A 17,784-nucleotide genomic window follows, 5' to 3' on the forward strand; every position below is an offset into this window, starting at 1 on the left:
GTAAACAGCCTCAACAATGGGGCTCATTGTGATCCTGAATTGAGTCCTTAATGGCAACGAAAATTAACTAAAAAGAAGACAACTTTCATATATAATCATGCTTTTAATTTTTGAATGCAACCATGTCTGTTTCTAATGTGCCACTTAACCTGTTAAATACCCTAAAACTAGATTAGCATTTTTAAAGAAAATGCCATCCTTATATTTGTAATCATTTTCATTAATGCAAATATTGTTATGGGACTCCCCTTAAAGTCCCCAGGTGCTAATAGGCCTGTCTTACCTTTTGCAAAAAGGTGTATTTAAAATATATATATTAACATATCAGATCATCTATCTTAATATTAATGTGTATTTTTTAAAAAGATGGGAACTCTTCCTTAAACACCAGTACAGAATCCATATATTGTGCACTGAAATAACAAAATAATTGCCACTTATACAAGCAAGATCACATCTCCTTGTTCAGAAGTGTCAATGCAAGTGTCACCCTAAGGATGAAAATTGGTTGTGATGTATTTAACTCTCGTTCAGACTGTTAAGAGGACGTGTACTAAGTTTAGAAAAGAAAAACAAAAATAAATTAAAATAAAATGAATGTTGTCTTTTGTCAAATGTCTGACCAAAAGTTGTGCTCGCTGGTTTCTTAAGATCATGCCAGGTATCCCATCCATTTTAATAAGCAGTGTTTAGTGATGGATTCAGAATTGTGCAAGATTAACTATCCTCCCACATATAAAGAGTGTGATAAAGTAAGCCTTTAAAAATGGAATGCTCCCACTGAATGAGGACCAGTTGATTTCATACTATGTTGACCTTTCTGATTTTTCAAGTGAGAATTAGACTGAAACAATTACTCTCATTTTAAACCCAATATTGAATAATTTTTGTATTATTAACATGTAGCTATCCAGATACTTCGAGGATGAGAACACTTTTGTTCAGCTACTGAAGGAAGTACCTGAGAGTGCAAATGCGTGGCTGCCTACAAGCATAATGTCTTAAAGCTCCCATTTAAGGATGGATGAAATGGTTTTGAAGATATTAGGAGACTCCTGAAGCTTTGTGATGGTTTTGAAATGTCTGATTAACTCCCATATCCTGCCCATACCCACACTTTTTTTTCAGTTCTGCACTCCCAGGTTCTGGCTGGGATATGTGTCAGTATTCCCCCCAAAAGGCTATTCAGGTGGTCTTTCCATCCTGACTGGAAGCAAGTAGTACTGGGACTCTCATGAGAGACTGTTGTTCTGAGGTTTCTATCTACTCTCTGCAGGTTCAAGAGGTTCAGAGAAGCACCCAAAACTCTGGATGCTTAGCTAAAGCTGAGCCAATCCTAATTTTCAAACATCTTGAGTCATGCCCACCACCAGCAGTCTTCTCTAGGACTGGTTAGCCCTGGCACAAGATAGCCGACACCCAAGGTGTCACAAGACACTGTGAAGGATTTTACCCCAGTATGGTCACTGGCTGGTAGTCCATAAAATAGAAGAATTTACACAATGCTGAAACATAGCTAATTCCCAGTATAAAATAAATTAAACTCAGGTAGAATATCCCAAAGGCAATGGTCTTGTAGCTTCAGTTGACTGAGTCACTTAAAACTAGGCTGGATGAAGTACTTGGGAATATGCTATAGGAAATGTTTTTACATTAACAGGATGACCCAGTAAGTCTTTCCTGTTTCTAATTTCCGTGATACTCTGGGGAATTCTATGAATTACATGAGTCGATATATCCGTGGAATTGTGAAACATCTGTGCACCTATTGGGCTAAAGAAAGGTACTTTATAGCTAGAGAAGGAACCATCAACTCAATAGAGCAGTTCCAGGTCAGAGATTACAGAGGAATATAGTTTTCTCTGCATGAAGAATATGGTGGAAGGTTGTAGCACCTCAGTAAAGAGAGAACCTCTTTTCCTGGAGGAAAATAGGAACTGAGCAAAGGCAACTATAGTCCAAAGAAAAGAATGTATCTAACAACATTATAAAGCATGATTTTGTATCTCTGTGTGTGTGTATGAGAGAGAAACTCGGACCCATTTTTAGATGTATGAGGGGATGCATTTCGCTTGTATGGGTCGCATGCTCTATTATGTGTCACATACTCTACTCAGTCCTCACAGGGACCTGCCATTCATGTCAATGGGAATGCTGTGCAAGGAGTGAGAGCATATATCTGACAACTAGGTGGTTCTTAGAAAAGGTAATCTTCTCCTTGTTGTTATGAAGGAGACAGTGGTATTAATTATATTTACTTGGTATATCATAATACAGAGATGAGTTATAACTTTATGGGACAAATCCTGCTCTGTTCTACCAGAATAAAGCTAAAGCCTAAGAAATAAATGAATAGAATTTGGTCCTATATCTATAGTTCCTCCACACACACAAATTGCATGACATTAGAAGAATGCTTCACAAACGGTGACCAGTGGTCTGCAAAGCACTGACTGGTCACATGGCACTGGCTCATCCTCCCTCCTTATTTTCAGCTGCTAGATTGGATTTACAAGGAAGCTACTTTGTTAACTTGCCTGAGCATGAGTTTCCTTAGCAAAATCCCCATGCAGGTGGGTTGTGAAACCGTTTTTTTAGTAAGTCCTGTTTTCTTTTGATTCTTTCAGCCCATTTTGGTGCCTTTGGTGGAAATGAGTGGAATTTGATTTTCTCCCAGTGTGCGGAGAATAATGATTCTTAAATTGTGGCTGAGCAGATGAAAAGGTACAACAGCAGTAAAAGACTGGACACTGATATGGAGAAATGTAACTTGATATGTACAATAACCACAAGTTACAGATTTATTGATTATACTCCATCCTATGGCAGCCCCTCAGTGAAATTAAAATAGTGATGAACATAAGGATGGGTTACCTGTCTGATCCATTCCATGCACATTCAAACTTGTCAAAGATGCAGTCATTTTCATAAAGGGAACACAGCTTGCTCCTAAGGTAATCATGGACCTGTTTAGCAGAAAAAGACAGTGCAGTTTTTACAAATCTTTGTTTTAGAATATGTCCTATACTATTGCTCTTACAGGTTTGTAGATTTTACAAAGATAGAGAGTACTTCTATCTCTTAAACATGAGGTCTCTGCTTTTCTATAGTTCAATTAGAAGAGTGCTATAGAATTAATGTAGCAGGAAAGCTCTGGCTAGAGCATGCTTATCTGAGCATACTGTAGATTACCTCTCTCTAACATGGTTGGTTCCTGTTAGTGTGAATTTCTGAACTCTAGCCTGATTCCAAAACAGATCTTCCCAGATGATACAGCAGATGTGCTAATGAGAGAATGAATCCTCTAATTTAAATAGTAAATAATAATAATCCAAGATCTATATAGACTTCCACTTACAATATAGGGCTGTGTGAGAGAGGTCCCTGCTCCATTTATAAAAGCTGTGGTATTACATTATACAGCAATTCAGAAGTAAAGGATAGTAAGATACGTGGTGTCTTATTTACATAGACTAGTACCCAGAATGCTCTCCTGCTCTGATAGCTACTTCATATCAGTGATGTCGTCTGAGATCTGAAAACAAACCATGAGTTCTTATCTTGTATGCTTTGAAAGTAAGATTCACAGAAGACCTGTTTTAGGCTGCATACTTCTATGGAGTGTGAGTTTATCATAGAGGACACAACTCATGTGCATTGAATTCATTAAAGGACCGATGCAATTTTTTCCTTCTGTATGATGTTCTTCACCCCCACATTGAAATAAGGAGTCAGACAATTCCTGCCTGCACAAGGTCTAGTAATCCAACACCTCCATCCAATATGAATGTTGTATAGATGACTTCTGAGGAAGAACCATATCAATGCAATGTAGCATAAGGACCAAATTTAGTCTTGCCATAAGAAGGTTCCCCTTCCATTGAAGTTCCTGAAAAGTATGTCTGTTTCTGTCAGAGCTAAATTTGGTTCTCCTGACTATGGTGTTCTCAGCACATATGCAGGATCCTCTGCTGGTCGAAGGCCTAGAATCTTCTCCAACAAGATACTTTAATACCAGTTTCACTGTTCTGTCTGGCTAGTTCACTCAAGTGTTATTAAAACTAGAACTCTTTGCAACAGCTGCACTGTACTGTAATGAACAAACTTGCAAATTAACTCAATTTTGTATGGGCTATAAATTTCTGTCATGGATCAATTTTCAGAATTAGATTAATAAGCATCCTATGCTATATATGATCAGTTAAAATATGTCAGCTGAACACGCTATTTACTTAATAGCTAATAAACATGAGAGAGATGTGGATAGAATGTTTCCCAGTTAAATGCATTTACTGAATGTTGCACATTGTGGTGCACATTCATGGTGGGTGCTTCATGTTACCTTCATAATGAGATCATTCCATCTTCCCTTTATTGATAGCCACCAGATTTTTTTCAGCAGAAATTGGTTGGGTTCCCTAATTGTCACTCATCTCTGAGGCAACAATCATTGTCTCATTTGTTAATATTTTTAAATGTATTACAGGATTGGGACTATTTGTGTTAATAGTGTTTATTGTGTTAATTTGTGTTATAGGAGTGGGGCCCTTTTATCAGTATCCTGATTGCCTCGCACAAAAATCAACACATGGAAGAAACTGACAAAAGAGGATGGGGCAGGATGAGAGGATGAAGCAGCAGTAAAATTGTATACATAGTATTCAGTGGTCTCAGATCTCCACCTGCCTAGTTATTTTCATCTTTTCATGCTCTTTTTTTCTGCTATCTGTTCCATGTGCCACCTGTCCATTGTGACTAATGCTCCCTTTGTAGAGCTGAACGCACTTTTCAACTTTTAATAAGCTATGCAGTGCTTTGTGTTCCCTCCACTTTCATTCTTCCTTCTGAATTTCAGAAGTTCTTAACTCCTCGTTATCAAGGTACCGATGCTCTATCCACAGGCTGTCACAAATGCCAGTGCTAATTTGTCAGCTCTTCATTCCAACCTTTCTTTTCATTCTTGCTCACACTGATACCCTCCAGGATAACTTTGAGAATCTTTGTGGTTAAAAATTTGAACATCTGTCCTGTTTTTCCATTGTCATCTCCCAATCATGGAATGTTGAACTGTCCTAAAGATGAGGTTATCAAATCAGCATCCATTGCATCAGTAAATTAAACAATGTACCAGAGGCAACCATGTACCAACATTACCAAGATCACTGCTGTGCTGGCCTCTGTAAAGGCAGCACAACAGTTGTGCGGATGATTCCAGATGATGACTTCATCCCTCCCTGCACCAGTGAGCAGAGCGGTTGTGGAAGGCGGCACACATAGCTACCTCCTTAAGAGCGGCACGGGGTGGCTTTCCCTGGAAACTCTTGGAAGCTCCACATCACCTCCGTGGTAGCTCAGTGCTACAATTTTGCCCTGTATTTCCTACCCTCGATGCAATGGATTGATGTGACTGACCATTTAGAAACACGGTTTCAAGGGGATAATCTGTGGCCAGTGGCATTGCAAGAAAACACATTTAAAAAAAAAGTCTAAGACCACAAGCAATAAAAGTACTTTTGTTTGTACACTTAAGTTTATTATTAATCATTATTATTAATTATGATAAAATTGATCCACTGCTTAATGAATTCTGGAGGTAAAGCCCACACTATCATGGTTTGATGATAAAACTGGATTTTATTGTCCAAGTATTGCTCGTATGCGCTATCTCGCCATCTATGAAAAATGTTCCAATTTCCATAAAAGCTGTTCTTAAAGATTTGCTACCAGAATTTTCCTTTCTGGAATCATGCTCCTCTGTTATGTACGCCCTTGACAGAATTATCCAGACATTCTACGCTCTAGGAAAACACTAGGGAGCTATTTTGTTGGAACAAATTATTTCAGGCAGGGATTGTCATGACAAAAGGCACATTAGTCTGAATTATTGTCATTAGGTCTTGCCCATTTTGGGATCACACTGATACTAACCACAACCATGGACAAGTTTGGTTGTTGCTAACAGAGGTCTGTATTATTCTGACCCCAAGGTGATGAGGCCTTAGAGAATTACATGAGAGACCTTGTTTAGAAGATGTCCAAGAAACTAACTTCTGTCAGTGGAGCAGTTATAAAACTTGTCTTTTCTTGACCCCTATGGAAATTCTCCTATGGTGACCCTTTACGGAAACAATCTCATCTAGCCTCCAAAATATATACATTCCATATGTGCACATGGCACTTCACAGTAGTCCAAATTTAAATCCAGTAATATACAATGATGACTACAACAAGGGAAGACCAGGCATAGTGGATTAAAAAGGCCAAGGGTTGCAATAATATACCATGTTGTTGTTTCAGTTAGCAATATGCTTAACAGTTCTCTGAGAGCAAGTCATATACGAGTGACGTGAGGAGTAGGAGGAAGGCCGGTAAAATGGTGAATGTGTCAGAGCAATAGAGAGGAAGGGAAGGTGGAGGGAGTGGATAAGGGCACAAGCAGCAAAAGAAAGACAGAAGGATGGGTCTGTAAAAAGGAGAATGTGGTGGGGGAACAAAGCGAGGGCAGGATGTGATAAGCCACCAAAACTGAGCAAAGTCAATATGAGAGTTTTAATATTAGTTAACTGGGCTGACTATGGGAAGTTGTGATGGCTTCCTCTTTGCTGCTAGTGCAAGTGCCAGTTGATTCCAGACACCTGAGGCTTTTTGTTGGCTACCCCCTTGAGGGAGAAGGAGGCTGGGTGCTGAGCATGAAATGGAATCATGTTATGTGGATTCCTTCTAGCAATTAAAGGGGAAACAGAGAAGAGAAATAGGGTACAGTTCAGAGCACGTCAGAGGTATATAATTTTTCTCTAACTTTATTTAGTGGCAATAAGCTCAAGATAATGTAGTTCAGAGTCCCGCACAGGATGTATTGGAAGTCTGCATGTCTTTATAGTTGTGCCTTATGAGAACTTGGCATTTGTTAAAGTAATTAGTGCTAGTAGAGACACATTACAAAGACTAGTCCAAAATACAATATAATATTGGCACTGAGTAATGAATATTATTGATGGGATGTGAGGATAAAAATTGCCCCTGACCTTCAGTTACTTAATGTACATAAGTTCTTGTTATGAAGAACACATTTTTACAATGGATGTCCATAGTGTTTTCTAGTGTAAAATAGGAGAAAATTTAGACACAAAACAGTAGCAACATGGAGAGACTGATACAGTAGATCAGTAGTTCTCAACCAGGGGTCCAAGGCCCCCTAGGGGGCCTTGAGCAGGTTTCAGGGGGCCTTCAAGCAGGGCCAGCATTAGACTTCCTGGGATGCAGGGCAGAAAGCTGAAGTCCCACTGCATGGGGCTGAAGCCCAGGGTCCTGAGCCCTGTCACCCGGGGTTGAAGCTGAAGCCTGAGCAGTGTAGCTTCATGGGGGCGCCTGGGGCCCCAGGAAATTTCCCCTGCTTGCTACCCCCTAACGCTGCCCTGGCTTTTATATGCAGAAAACCAGTTATTGTGGCACAGATGGGCCGTGGAGTTTTTATAGAATGTTGGGGGGCCTCAGAAAGAAAGGCTGAGAACCCCTGCAGTAGATGACAAAGCAAGACTCTTAACATGTCATATCCTGAGTACATGATGATTCACCACACCTTAAAGCAATTTTAATGTTATAGATGAGAAATTTTTTTACACTACAGTAAATAATTGCTACATGGGTTATGATGCATTAGATGAAATGATGTAGCTCAAATATTCTTCTTTATCTTGTTTCTTGTTTATCTTATGTTTCACTTCCCTTTTTTTGCATGTAGGCTTTTCTTTATTTGTTTGCAGTTGGAAAGGCATAACCCATAGATACAGTCCACCAAGCTCAGATTTTCATAACTGTATGAGCAAATACATGTCCAATTTGCACCCACAGTTATTGTGCTTACATGTGCAGTTGTACTAATGACATGTACAAATATCAATATGTTCAAAAATGCACAGTTCTGAAAATCTGGGCCTTAATTGCTGCCTTCTGAGTACATGTCAAGGTGTATAATAATATTTATTAATTTGCATTTGCTATCCAGACATTGGTGTGCCTGTGGCCTAGTGGGCATAATATCTGCATGAGAAAAAATATATTTTAAAAAAGTATATTTTTGAACATTTTCTTTTTTCTGTAAAATCCAGAACCATCTTTTCCAATGACAAGAGGATAAAAGACTGCAGAAAATAGCCTGAATTTATTGAATCCTAATCACTGATGTTATACTGTCCTACGAGGCATCCTCTCATAAATCACTCATGATCTTCCTTGTTTTGTTAGATGCAAAGGATTTATGTATACCAATGGCATCACTATCCTCTCTACAGTGGATAAGTGTTTGTCTTTTCTTTTCAATCTATAGTTTCATTGAAGGCAGCAAGACCTAGTTTTAGACTTTCCATCTTTTTATAAGCTTCTGATTATTGCAGTAAATACTGAAAAATTTACATTTTACTCATTCCCCACATCTCTGCATGGAGAAATATAACTTTTTAATTGGCCCCACTGCAAGGTGTCAGGTTGATTTAAAGGTGGCCAGCTTATTTCAAAGATTCCTACAGGAGGAAATAAAAGCAGATGTCAGACTCAAGACAAACAGGTTGGCCTGACCATTTCTTTCCCTCCTGGGAGAAGGCTGCTTACCGTATCAACATATATGCAAAATAACACATTGCCAGCAGTCCTAAAATCTTAGACATGGATGTAACATACCAAATACTGTTTGTTTTCCCTCACTTCTCATCATGTTTCACATAAGAACCAAAATCTCTAACACATTTATCACTATCAGGGCAGTTAAGTTACTGAAGAAAGTCAGTTTTGTGGCTTTACAGGAATGTAAATTGGCATTTTCAAAGGCTAATATGAGATTTAGCTACACAGCTCCTACTGAAACTAATAGGATGTGTCCCAGAAACCTGAATCTATATTGGCTGCTTGTACAATTAAAGAGAAAAGGAAAACAAGACCCTAAATACTATTATGGTGGGATTTGGCACTCCTGATAAGCCAGACTCCTGAGTTCTTATTAAATGTTACCAGGAGTTCAGGTAAATAATTTAAAAAAAACAATCCAACCCCCACAACTCTATTTCCAAGGCAGGGAACACGGGCTTTACTTCCACTGACCTAGAATGTGGGATATATACAGCAGAATATTCATTTTCAACTCCTCATCTCCTGCAGGGCTGTCCATAGCTAGGCATTACTGACCAGCCCAACTGTACTTTTAAAGATTGTCATTTTACATGTGCTTATGCAGAACACAGTTTTCGACAGCTTTTTCCCATTGTATTTTTGCAACAAGGACTTTTGGGGGGCACACTTGTCCCACTTTGAGTGATCTTAGAATATTTTAAACTCAGATTGTTCTTACCAGATAGCACAGGCTCCAGGGCCCAAATTAACTATTGGTTGAAGTCAGCAGAATTGCATGCTCCAACATTGAATTAGTCACCTCGTGTGAGTCTCACGGGTGTTAGCTAAACTCCCATAGTGATGACAATATTATGATGTAACAAAGGTTTCTTTTGGGATTAGGCAGTTCAGAACTCTAGGAAGAAATCTACAGGTGGGATTTTCAAAAGCACTCAGCACTGGCCTAATTCTGCTCCCCCTAACTTAATGGTGCAGCTGAGCACTCTTGAAAACTCTAACCTACATCTTTATTACAACCATTAAATTGTGGAGTTGCATAATGAACGTATTGACGCAGAATGAAGAGATGATTCCCCTTGATATAGGCAGCAGTTGTTTTAAGGGCCAAATTCAACTTTGGTATAGCTCCATTGACTCCAGAAGAGGTAATGCTCTTTCACCAGTGCTCTTAGAGCTCAAGTGAATCATATCTACTATTTATTTTAAAGTGACTCTTGTATAACAGTCAGAACAAGCACTGCAGATCTATAGTGCGCTATAAATATATTTGGAATATTGAGATGTTTTTGCAGCGTTGCCCTTTAAGACATAGCAAACATCTACCTGATATGTTTCTATAGGCTTCGTTTCCATGTTCAGATCCCAAACTTTGACAGTGAGGTAATCCCTTGTTAGCATATATCGGCCACTGTGACTGAATTTAACATCCGACACTGAAGAGATAATTTCTGAAAAAAACGATCTGTTACTGGGGTCTTCCGGTTCTTCAAAAACTGTGGTTTTTTTTAAAAAAGAGAGAAAAAGAAATTAGAATATCATAAAAATGTTTCTTTATACAATTCTTTATTATGTGCTTCTCTTTAGAAATAATATGGTTAAAGGTACAAATCCATACCATCTAACATGAATGATATGGCTGTTAATTTCTTCATGATATCTTTAAATAAGAATACAAGATTCACATTTTAGAACATGGGCTTTGCCAGTTTTGGAGGAAGCAAATGTGATGGCTCAGTTAAATGGACTACAGATGATGTCAGTTTAGACTTGAATAACAATGATAGTTTAGAATTATTATTTATTGTTTGTATTACACTAGTGCTTAGGAGCCCCTGTCATGGACCAGATCCCATTGTTTTAGGTGCTGTATAAACACAACAAAAAAAGACAGTCCCTGCCCTAAAGAGCTTATAACGTGATTAAGTGTGTATGGTGCTGTTCATTCAGCATGATCCCAGACTGCTTTACAAAACTATACTCATAAGAATCATTTCATGCACCAATGAAGTACAACCACCTCTGTGTTTAAAGACAGCAGCCGTTGAAACTCTTTTTGTTTTGTCCAGCCCTATGAAAAAGCTGAGGACAGAAAATGAAACAAATTTTCCATTTAAAACTGGTGTGGGAAGGTATGTATTAAATGGAAATTAGTCACGATCCTGCAAAATGTGACCAGGGATCGTTCATGTCCACAAGAAGTCAAGAAAAGCGTTGTGCAAATAACTGACTTTTCAGTTCACTGGCCAAGTCAAAAACTAAAACTGAACTATTTTGGGTCAACCCAAAATGACTTTTAATTTTTTGGCAAATCAAAAAGTAAAAGAAACAAAATGTTTTGGGTAAATCAAATGAAACAAAATGTTTTATTTCATTTGACCAATTTTAACTTTTTTTTTTAAATTACAGCAACTTTCAAAACTAAGTTATTTAAAAAAAAAGGAAATTAATTTCAAAAATGTCAAAACAATTTTTTTTGATGGAAACAATCTTGTGAATTTGACATACTTTGGCAAAATGTTTTGGTTGACTCAAATCTGCATTTTGGCAAAAAAAAAGTTTATCCAAAAACCACTGCCCAGCTCTAGTCAAGAACTTCATTTTACGTAATATCTCTAGAAGTAGAGGTCCCTCATGACATGATGGGATCAGCTGGTTCAGTAGTGACACAGTTAGTGAATCGCCATCGCTATTCTTACACCTTGTTTGTCCTGGGAGGCTTCCATCCCATTACTGACCAGCTGCAACTCTGCTTACACTGGGAGATGTATATATTATTATTAATTTTATTTTGTAAGAAAAAAAGTCCTCTGCATCCTCTGCCAAGGCACTTGGGGTGCTGTACAATATAATAAAAAATTAATTATGGCTGAGATTTTCAAAGAAGCCTAAGGGAGGGAGGTACTCAACACTTATGAAAATGGCCTCTCTGAAAAATTCTGACCTAAAATGGAGTTAAAATTAGTTAAATATAATATATGCTACAGTGTACAACAATAATAATGCACTCAGGCTTTTAATCTGAAGAGCTCAACATTTTTCAAAAGGAGAATTATCATCCCTATTTCACAGATGCAAAAACTGACAAATAAACTAACAATAAAATATCAGGTATATTTCAGATATCAACATGAAATAGAAAGATTAATTAATGTTGTATCACGGGGCCTACAGGCCTCAGATCTGTAAGACAATAGCTTAGCTAAACTGAGGCCTAAGGCCTAGAGCAGTGGTTCTCAGACTTTTGTACTGGTGACCCCTTTCACATAGTGCAACCCCCCCCCCCCCATAAGTGAAAAACACTTTTTAATATATTTAACACCATTATAAATGCTGGAGACAACATGGGATTTGGGGTGGAGGCTGACAGCTTGTGACCCCCGCCATGTAATAACCTTGTGACTGCCTGAGGGGTCCCAACCCCCAGTTTGAGAACCCCTGGCCTAGAGACTTGACAGGAGCAACTAGCTAGTAAGTGATCCTAGATCGTAAGTTGTCACAAGATAGCAATGACCGTATATCACAAGATGTCATAAGACAGAATATTGCATTAAGCAAGCGTTGCTAAACTGCTGATATTTAGGAAACGTATATTGCAACGTACCAGTTAAAGCCGGTTAGAATATTGTGGAGATTTTTGCAAACATAGGAAATCCGCAATGTGCCAACCACAAGTTGTTATAGTGATTGAGTGACATAAATGTTAATGAGTACAAGGAGAACTAATAGCCCAAGCACCCATCAGGGTCTCCTGACTCCCAGCCCCCTTTGCTAACCACTTAACCATACTTTTTCTGCATGTTAAGTTCACAGTCTGAGATAAGATGTCTGCAAGTAACTGAGGGAAAGAGTTTACTAAGTATTTAGATAAGTAAAGTGGCTTTCTCCCCCACCTCACCCTTAAAGCAAAAGAATTAAAATGCATTTATGTGTGATTACTTGTTGCAGTCCACCAAGAATTTACTTCTCAACAAAATTCAAAGGATCTAAGTTACAGCTTCAGAGAATCAAAATAATGTCATGCTGAAAAATAAGAGAGCTGACTGTCTGTGGGTTAATTCAGAAAATGATGGGCAACTTCCTTTGCAGATGGTGTGTCAAATGCAGCCATGCTTGCACATGAGAATAGACTCTCTATATTTAAACACATACAACAAATCTAAATGATAATTAACTACATCAAAAGAGAAAAGAAAGAAAGAAAAAACTTTTCAGCCTGAGAGTAAACGAACACCTTTAAACAGCTCTCTGAAAATGTGCAGAGACGTTCAGTAAGGTAGATATTTTGTAATTATCCTGTCAAGTTTTCAATAGAAGTCTGATGAGCACAAAGCAATTATCATCTCTCACACCTCTTCCCTTTAATCTGTCCAAACCGTGTATTGTGAATGGCAGGAATTTCATCCTCCTAATTATGATGTAAAGTTGTTATTAAAACCAGGAAAGAAAAAAGCCACTAAAATGCTCTTTCATTTATGGCAGTGATGAGTTTTCTCCGTGCTTCTCAGCTTAAAAGCTCTACAGTTCTGGTTGAGTTCTGCTAATGATTTCAAGAGGAGTTAGATCAGAACTGGCTTGCTCTCTATTTCATTACATAGTCATAATGGTCATATACAATAGTGGCTCTTATTTAAGGGAAATACTTAGGGTTCTCTCATCATCTACAGTATTCCCTGTTTTCCTATATTTACTACAGTAAATACCTTGAACACTATAAATCATGAGGTTATTTATTTGCAAATATTGATTTAGGTATTAAAGACAAGGTTCACTACCTTTTTTAAAAGGTATTTTCTTTATATGAGAGAAAATGGAATTTAGTAGCCCTGCTCTGCTGTAAGCAACTCCTTTAAACAGAGTAGCTAGCCCCAGGAAGATCATCTCAGTGTAGGGAGCATCTTTGGGTAGTTTTGTGACTTCTATAACACCCCTGTGTGCAGCGGATATAAGAGACATGCTAGGGGAAAGAGGAGTAGCTAGGGCATACCAACACACTGAGCATTTCTGCCTGCTATATTAGTTTGCTGGAGTCATTATCATCTGTGTAAGGTAAAGCAGCCTTTGGTCTTCTCTAATTCACATTGGAAGACCAGTAGCCTAGGATCAAGAGAGTGCAAAGCTGCCTCATTAAACTGGGAATTGGAAACAGAGTTTTGCTGAAAGCTGCTTAAAAACCAAGTTATAGTTCTCTAGCAACTACTAAATAACTTTGATAACTTCTAACTGTCTACCTTCAGTTATGAAAAAATGGATTTCCTACTCCAAATGCAATTGTCCCTTCTCAATGTTAATTAGATCAAAATGCTAACACTAATTGTCCAAATGCAAACCATTGCACAAGCTGATGAACACAATCATGAGTAATCGTGTGTCATTTAACAGTACCGAGATTTAAATATGGTCTTGATGGTAGAGGCAGTGCTATCATTAGCTATGAATTAATCTGATGCAGTTATTTGTTTCACACAAGTTACAGCAAATCAATATATTTTACAAAAGTTTGATTTCCTATCTTTGTGACTCTGTAGATTTAAACTCAATAACTTCCCACTTCTTTCTTTTGTTTCTACCCTACTAATCTCACTGCCTGACACAGTGGAGAGGACCATATGCAGGAACAAGTAGGGAAAACAGCATGTACAAGGGAGATCAGTGGCTCTGTGGAATAATCCCCCATCTGTCACGCTCTGCAGCTTATAAGGGAGCGGTTATGTGAAAATGATAGAGAATGACAGAGAAAGTTACCTTCTTCTAACACTTCCCAAGGACTTTATTAGAATAAACAAAGAGCATTAGCCCTTAAATTTTGCTTCACTGCAGAACTTCCACCTTAAACCTCTTCTAGCCCCCTCTGATCTCCCTGGCTTCTTGCTACAGATTTAAAAACAGTACCTATTTTTACAGAAAAATGTCTGAGTGCGGAAAGGGGAAAGATTGGGTTGATGGATGTGCTCCAGAATATTGCTCCCCTACACCTGTAGACAATTTGCAGCCTAAAATCATATTGCATCCTTCTAAGAAAAATCTGAAGGAAACTCCATGAGTTGAAATCCAGATTTCTTTGCCTTTCCATAGGTTTCTTAATGTAGGAGAGGAGGAGACAATATAGGTCAGTGTGTGTAACATAATACCTCTGTAGCTTGCCTTTCCACCATTTTAACTTGGGCCTGATTTTGCAACTCCTTACTCACATGTCGGTGGGCTTACTCATCTGAATAGGGACAGCCTGTGCTGGTAGCGTTTGCAGGATCAAAATCTACTTAGGCAGCAGTTTTGTCAACAATACACATTGTCATTCAGTCAGACTGATACTCATTTTGAATGCAATATCACTGTTATGTTGATAACATACTAATTTACTTTATCAAGACAATTTTAAATACATACAATCATCATTAGTTATATGATCACATACTATTTCTTAAACTATATAATATATGACAAGTTTTTTTCCCTACATCCGTGTAAGATGCATCATCTAAAGTGCACAGTGAACTAGACACTAATGCTGTATATAAGTGATTTGTACAGACTCTTTGTGTGGCATACACAGAAGTACAATGGGGCAGAGTTCAGGTTCCATGTGAAATATTGACCTTGGGAATTTCCTGACTTAAAAGTCTTTAACTGCAACTTTAGTGTTTCTTCATATTGTTCCATGTGGAATTATATATTATGTAAAGATATAGAGGGATGTGTAGGGGAAGATTTTCAAAGGCACGAGCTGGAGTTAGGTGCCCAAGTCCCATTGATTTTCAACCAGAGTTCAGCACCTAACAGTCCTTTGTGCCTTTGAAAATCTCCCCTATAATTACATCATTTGTATTCAATGAAAAAAATCTAATATTCATGTAACTTTGATGAGGAATCAACTACTAAAAAGTTAATGAGTTACAGAAGCCAATGTTGAATGCACAACTTTAACTCTTCCCATTTGTGTGTTTGATGTAAAAATGTTTTTATTTTATATTAATTGCCAAAATAGATGATAGTATGCAAATTGGACTTGCTTATTCCACCTTATATTCAATATACATATATTTTAGGTGCCAGGGAATACTAGTGCAGAAGTTTTCAGTTTGTGATTTGTGGCCCACAGGTGATCCACAGAGTAGTTGCTGATGGTGTGTGGAGAGGGGGATGAGGTGGACGAGGCTTTCTTCTGGCAACTAGCAGAAGTTGCTAGATCGCAGGCCCTGGTTCTCATGGGAGACTTTAATCACCCTGATATCTGCTGGGAGAGCAATACAGCGGTGCACAGACAATCCAGGAAATTTTTGGAAAGTGTAGGGGACAATTTCCTGGTGCAAGTGCTGGAGGAACCAACTAGGGGCAGAGCTTTTCTTGACCTGCTACTCACAAACAGGGAAGAATTAGTAGGGGAAGCAAAAGTGGATGGGAACCTGGGAGGCAGTGACCATGAGATGGTCGAGTTCAGGATCCTGACACAAGGAAGAAAGGAGAGCAGCAGAATACGGACCCTGGACTTCAGAAAAGCAGACTTTGACTCCCTCAGGGAACAGATGGACAGGATCCCCTGGGAGAATAACATGAAGGGCAAAGGGGTCCAGGAGAGCTGGCTGTATTTTAAAGAATCCTTATTGAGGTTGCAGGAACAAGCCATCCCGATGTGTAGAAAGAATAGTAAATATAGCAGGCGACCAGCTTGGCTAAACGGTGAAATCCTTGCTGATCTTAAACGCAAAAAAGAAGCTTACAAGAAGTGGAAGATTGGACAAATGACCAGGGAGGAGTATAAAAATATTGCTCAGGCATGCAGGAGTGAAATCAGGAAGGCCAAATCACACTTGGAGTTGCAGTTAGCAAGAGATGTTAAGAGTGACAAGAAGGGTTTCTACAGGTATGTTAGCAAGAAGAAGAAAATCAAGGAAAGTGTGGGCCCCTTACTGAATGAGGGATGCAACCTAGTGACCGAGGATGAGGAAAAAGCTAATGTACTCAATGATTTTTTTGCCTCTGTCTTCACGCACAAGGTCAGCTCCCAGATTGCTGCACTGGGCAGCACAGCATGGGGAGGAGGTAACCAGCCCTCTGTGGAGAAAGAAGTGGTTCGGGACTATTTAGAAAAGCTGGATGAGCACAAATCCATGCGGCTGGATGCGCTGCATCCGAGGGTGCTAAAGGAGTTGGCGGGTGAGATTGCAGAGTCATTGGCCATTATCTTTGAAAACTCATGGCGATCGGGGGAGGTCCCAGATGACTGGAAAAAAGGCTAATGTAGTGCCCATCTTTAAAAAGGGAAGAAGGAGGATCCGGGGAACTACAGGCCAGTCAGCCTCACCTCAGTCCCTGGAAAAATCATGGAGCAGGTCCTCAAGGAATCAATTATGAAACATTTAGAGGAGAGGAAAGTGATCAGGAACAGTCAGCATGGATTCACCAAGGGGAAGTCGTGCCTGACTAACCTAATTGCCTTCTATGATGAGATAACTGGCTCTGTGGATGAGGGGAAAGCAGTGGATGTGTTATTCCTTGACTTTAGCAAAGCTTTTGATACGGTCTCCCACAGTATTCTTGCCGCCAAGTTAAAGAAGTATGGGCTGGATGAATGGACTGTAAGGTGGATAGAAAGCTGGCTAGATCGTCGGGCTCAACGGGTAGTGATCAATGGCTCTATGTCTAGTTGGCAGCCAGTTTCAAGCGGAGTGCCCCAAGGGTCAGTCCTGGGGCCAGTTTTGTTTAATATCTTTATTAATGATCTGGAGGATGGTGTGGACTGCACTCTCAGCAAGTTTGCAGATGACACTAAACTAGGAGGCGTGGTAGATACACTAGAGGGTAGGGATCGGATACAGAGGGACCTAGACAAATTAGAGGACTGGGCCAAAAAAAACCTGATGAGGTTCAACAAGGACAAGTGCAGAGTCCTGCACTTAGAACGGAAGAATCCCATGCACTGCTACAGACTAGGGACTGAATGGCTAGGTAGCAGTTCTGCAGAAAAGGACCTAGGGGTCACAGTGGATGAGAAGCTGGATATGAGTCAACAGTGTGCTCTTGTTGCCAAGAAGGCTAATGGCATTTTGGGCTGTATAAGTAGGGGCATTGCCAGCAGATCGAGGAACGTGATCGTTCCCCTTTATTCGACATTGGTGAGGCCTCATCTGGAATACTGTGTCCAGTTTTGGTCCCCACACTACAAGA

At 39.2% G+C, this 17,784-nt stretch overlaps 1 protein-coding gene across 3 annotated transcripts in view; it reads right to left on the reverse strand.

The window, feature by feature from the left end:
- Positions 1 to 17,784, reverse strand: part of PPP2R2C (protein phosphatase 2 regulatory subunit Bgamma) — a 270,028-nt gene that overhangs the window by 12,335 nt on the left and 239,909 nt on the right. For all 3 annotated transcript variants that reach the window (XM_034770935.1, XM_034770936.1, XM_034770937.1), the window contains 2 exons: positions 9,946 to 10,115; positions 2,875 to 2,966 (listed from right to left, as the gene is read on the reverse strand). In XM_034770935.1, the coding sequence (XP_034626826.1) occupies positions 2,875 to 2,966; positions 9,946 to 10,115 (262 nt within the window). The remainder of the gene's footprint in view (positions 1 to 2,874; positions 2,967 to 9,945; positions 10,116 to 17,784) is intronic.

This window comes from Trachemys scripta, chromosome 5, assembly GCF_013100865.1.
Source record: "Trachemys scripta elegans isolate TJP31775 chromosome 5, CAS_Tse_1.0, whole genome shotgun sequence".
In the NCBI taxonomy this organism is placed as follows: Eukaryota; Metazoa; Chordata; order Testudines; family Emydidae; genus Trachemys; species Trachemys scripta.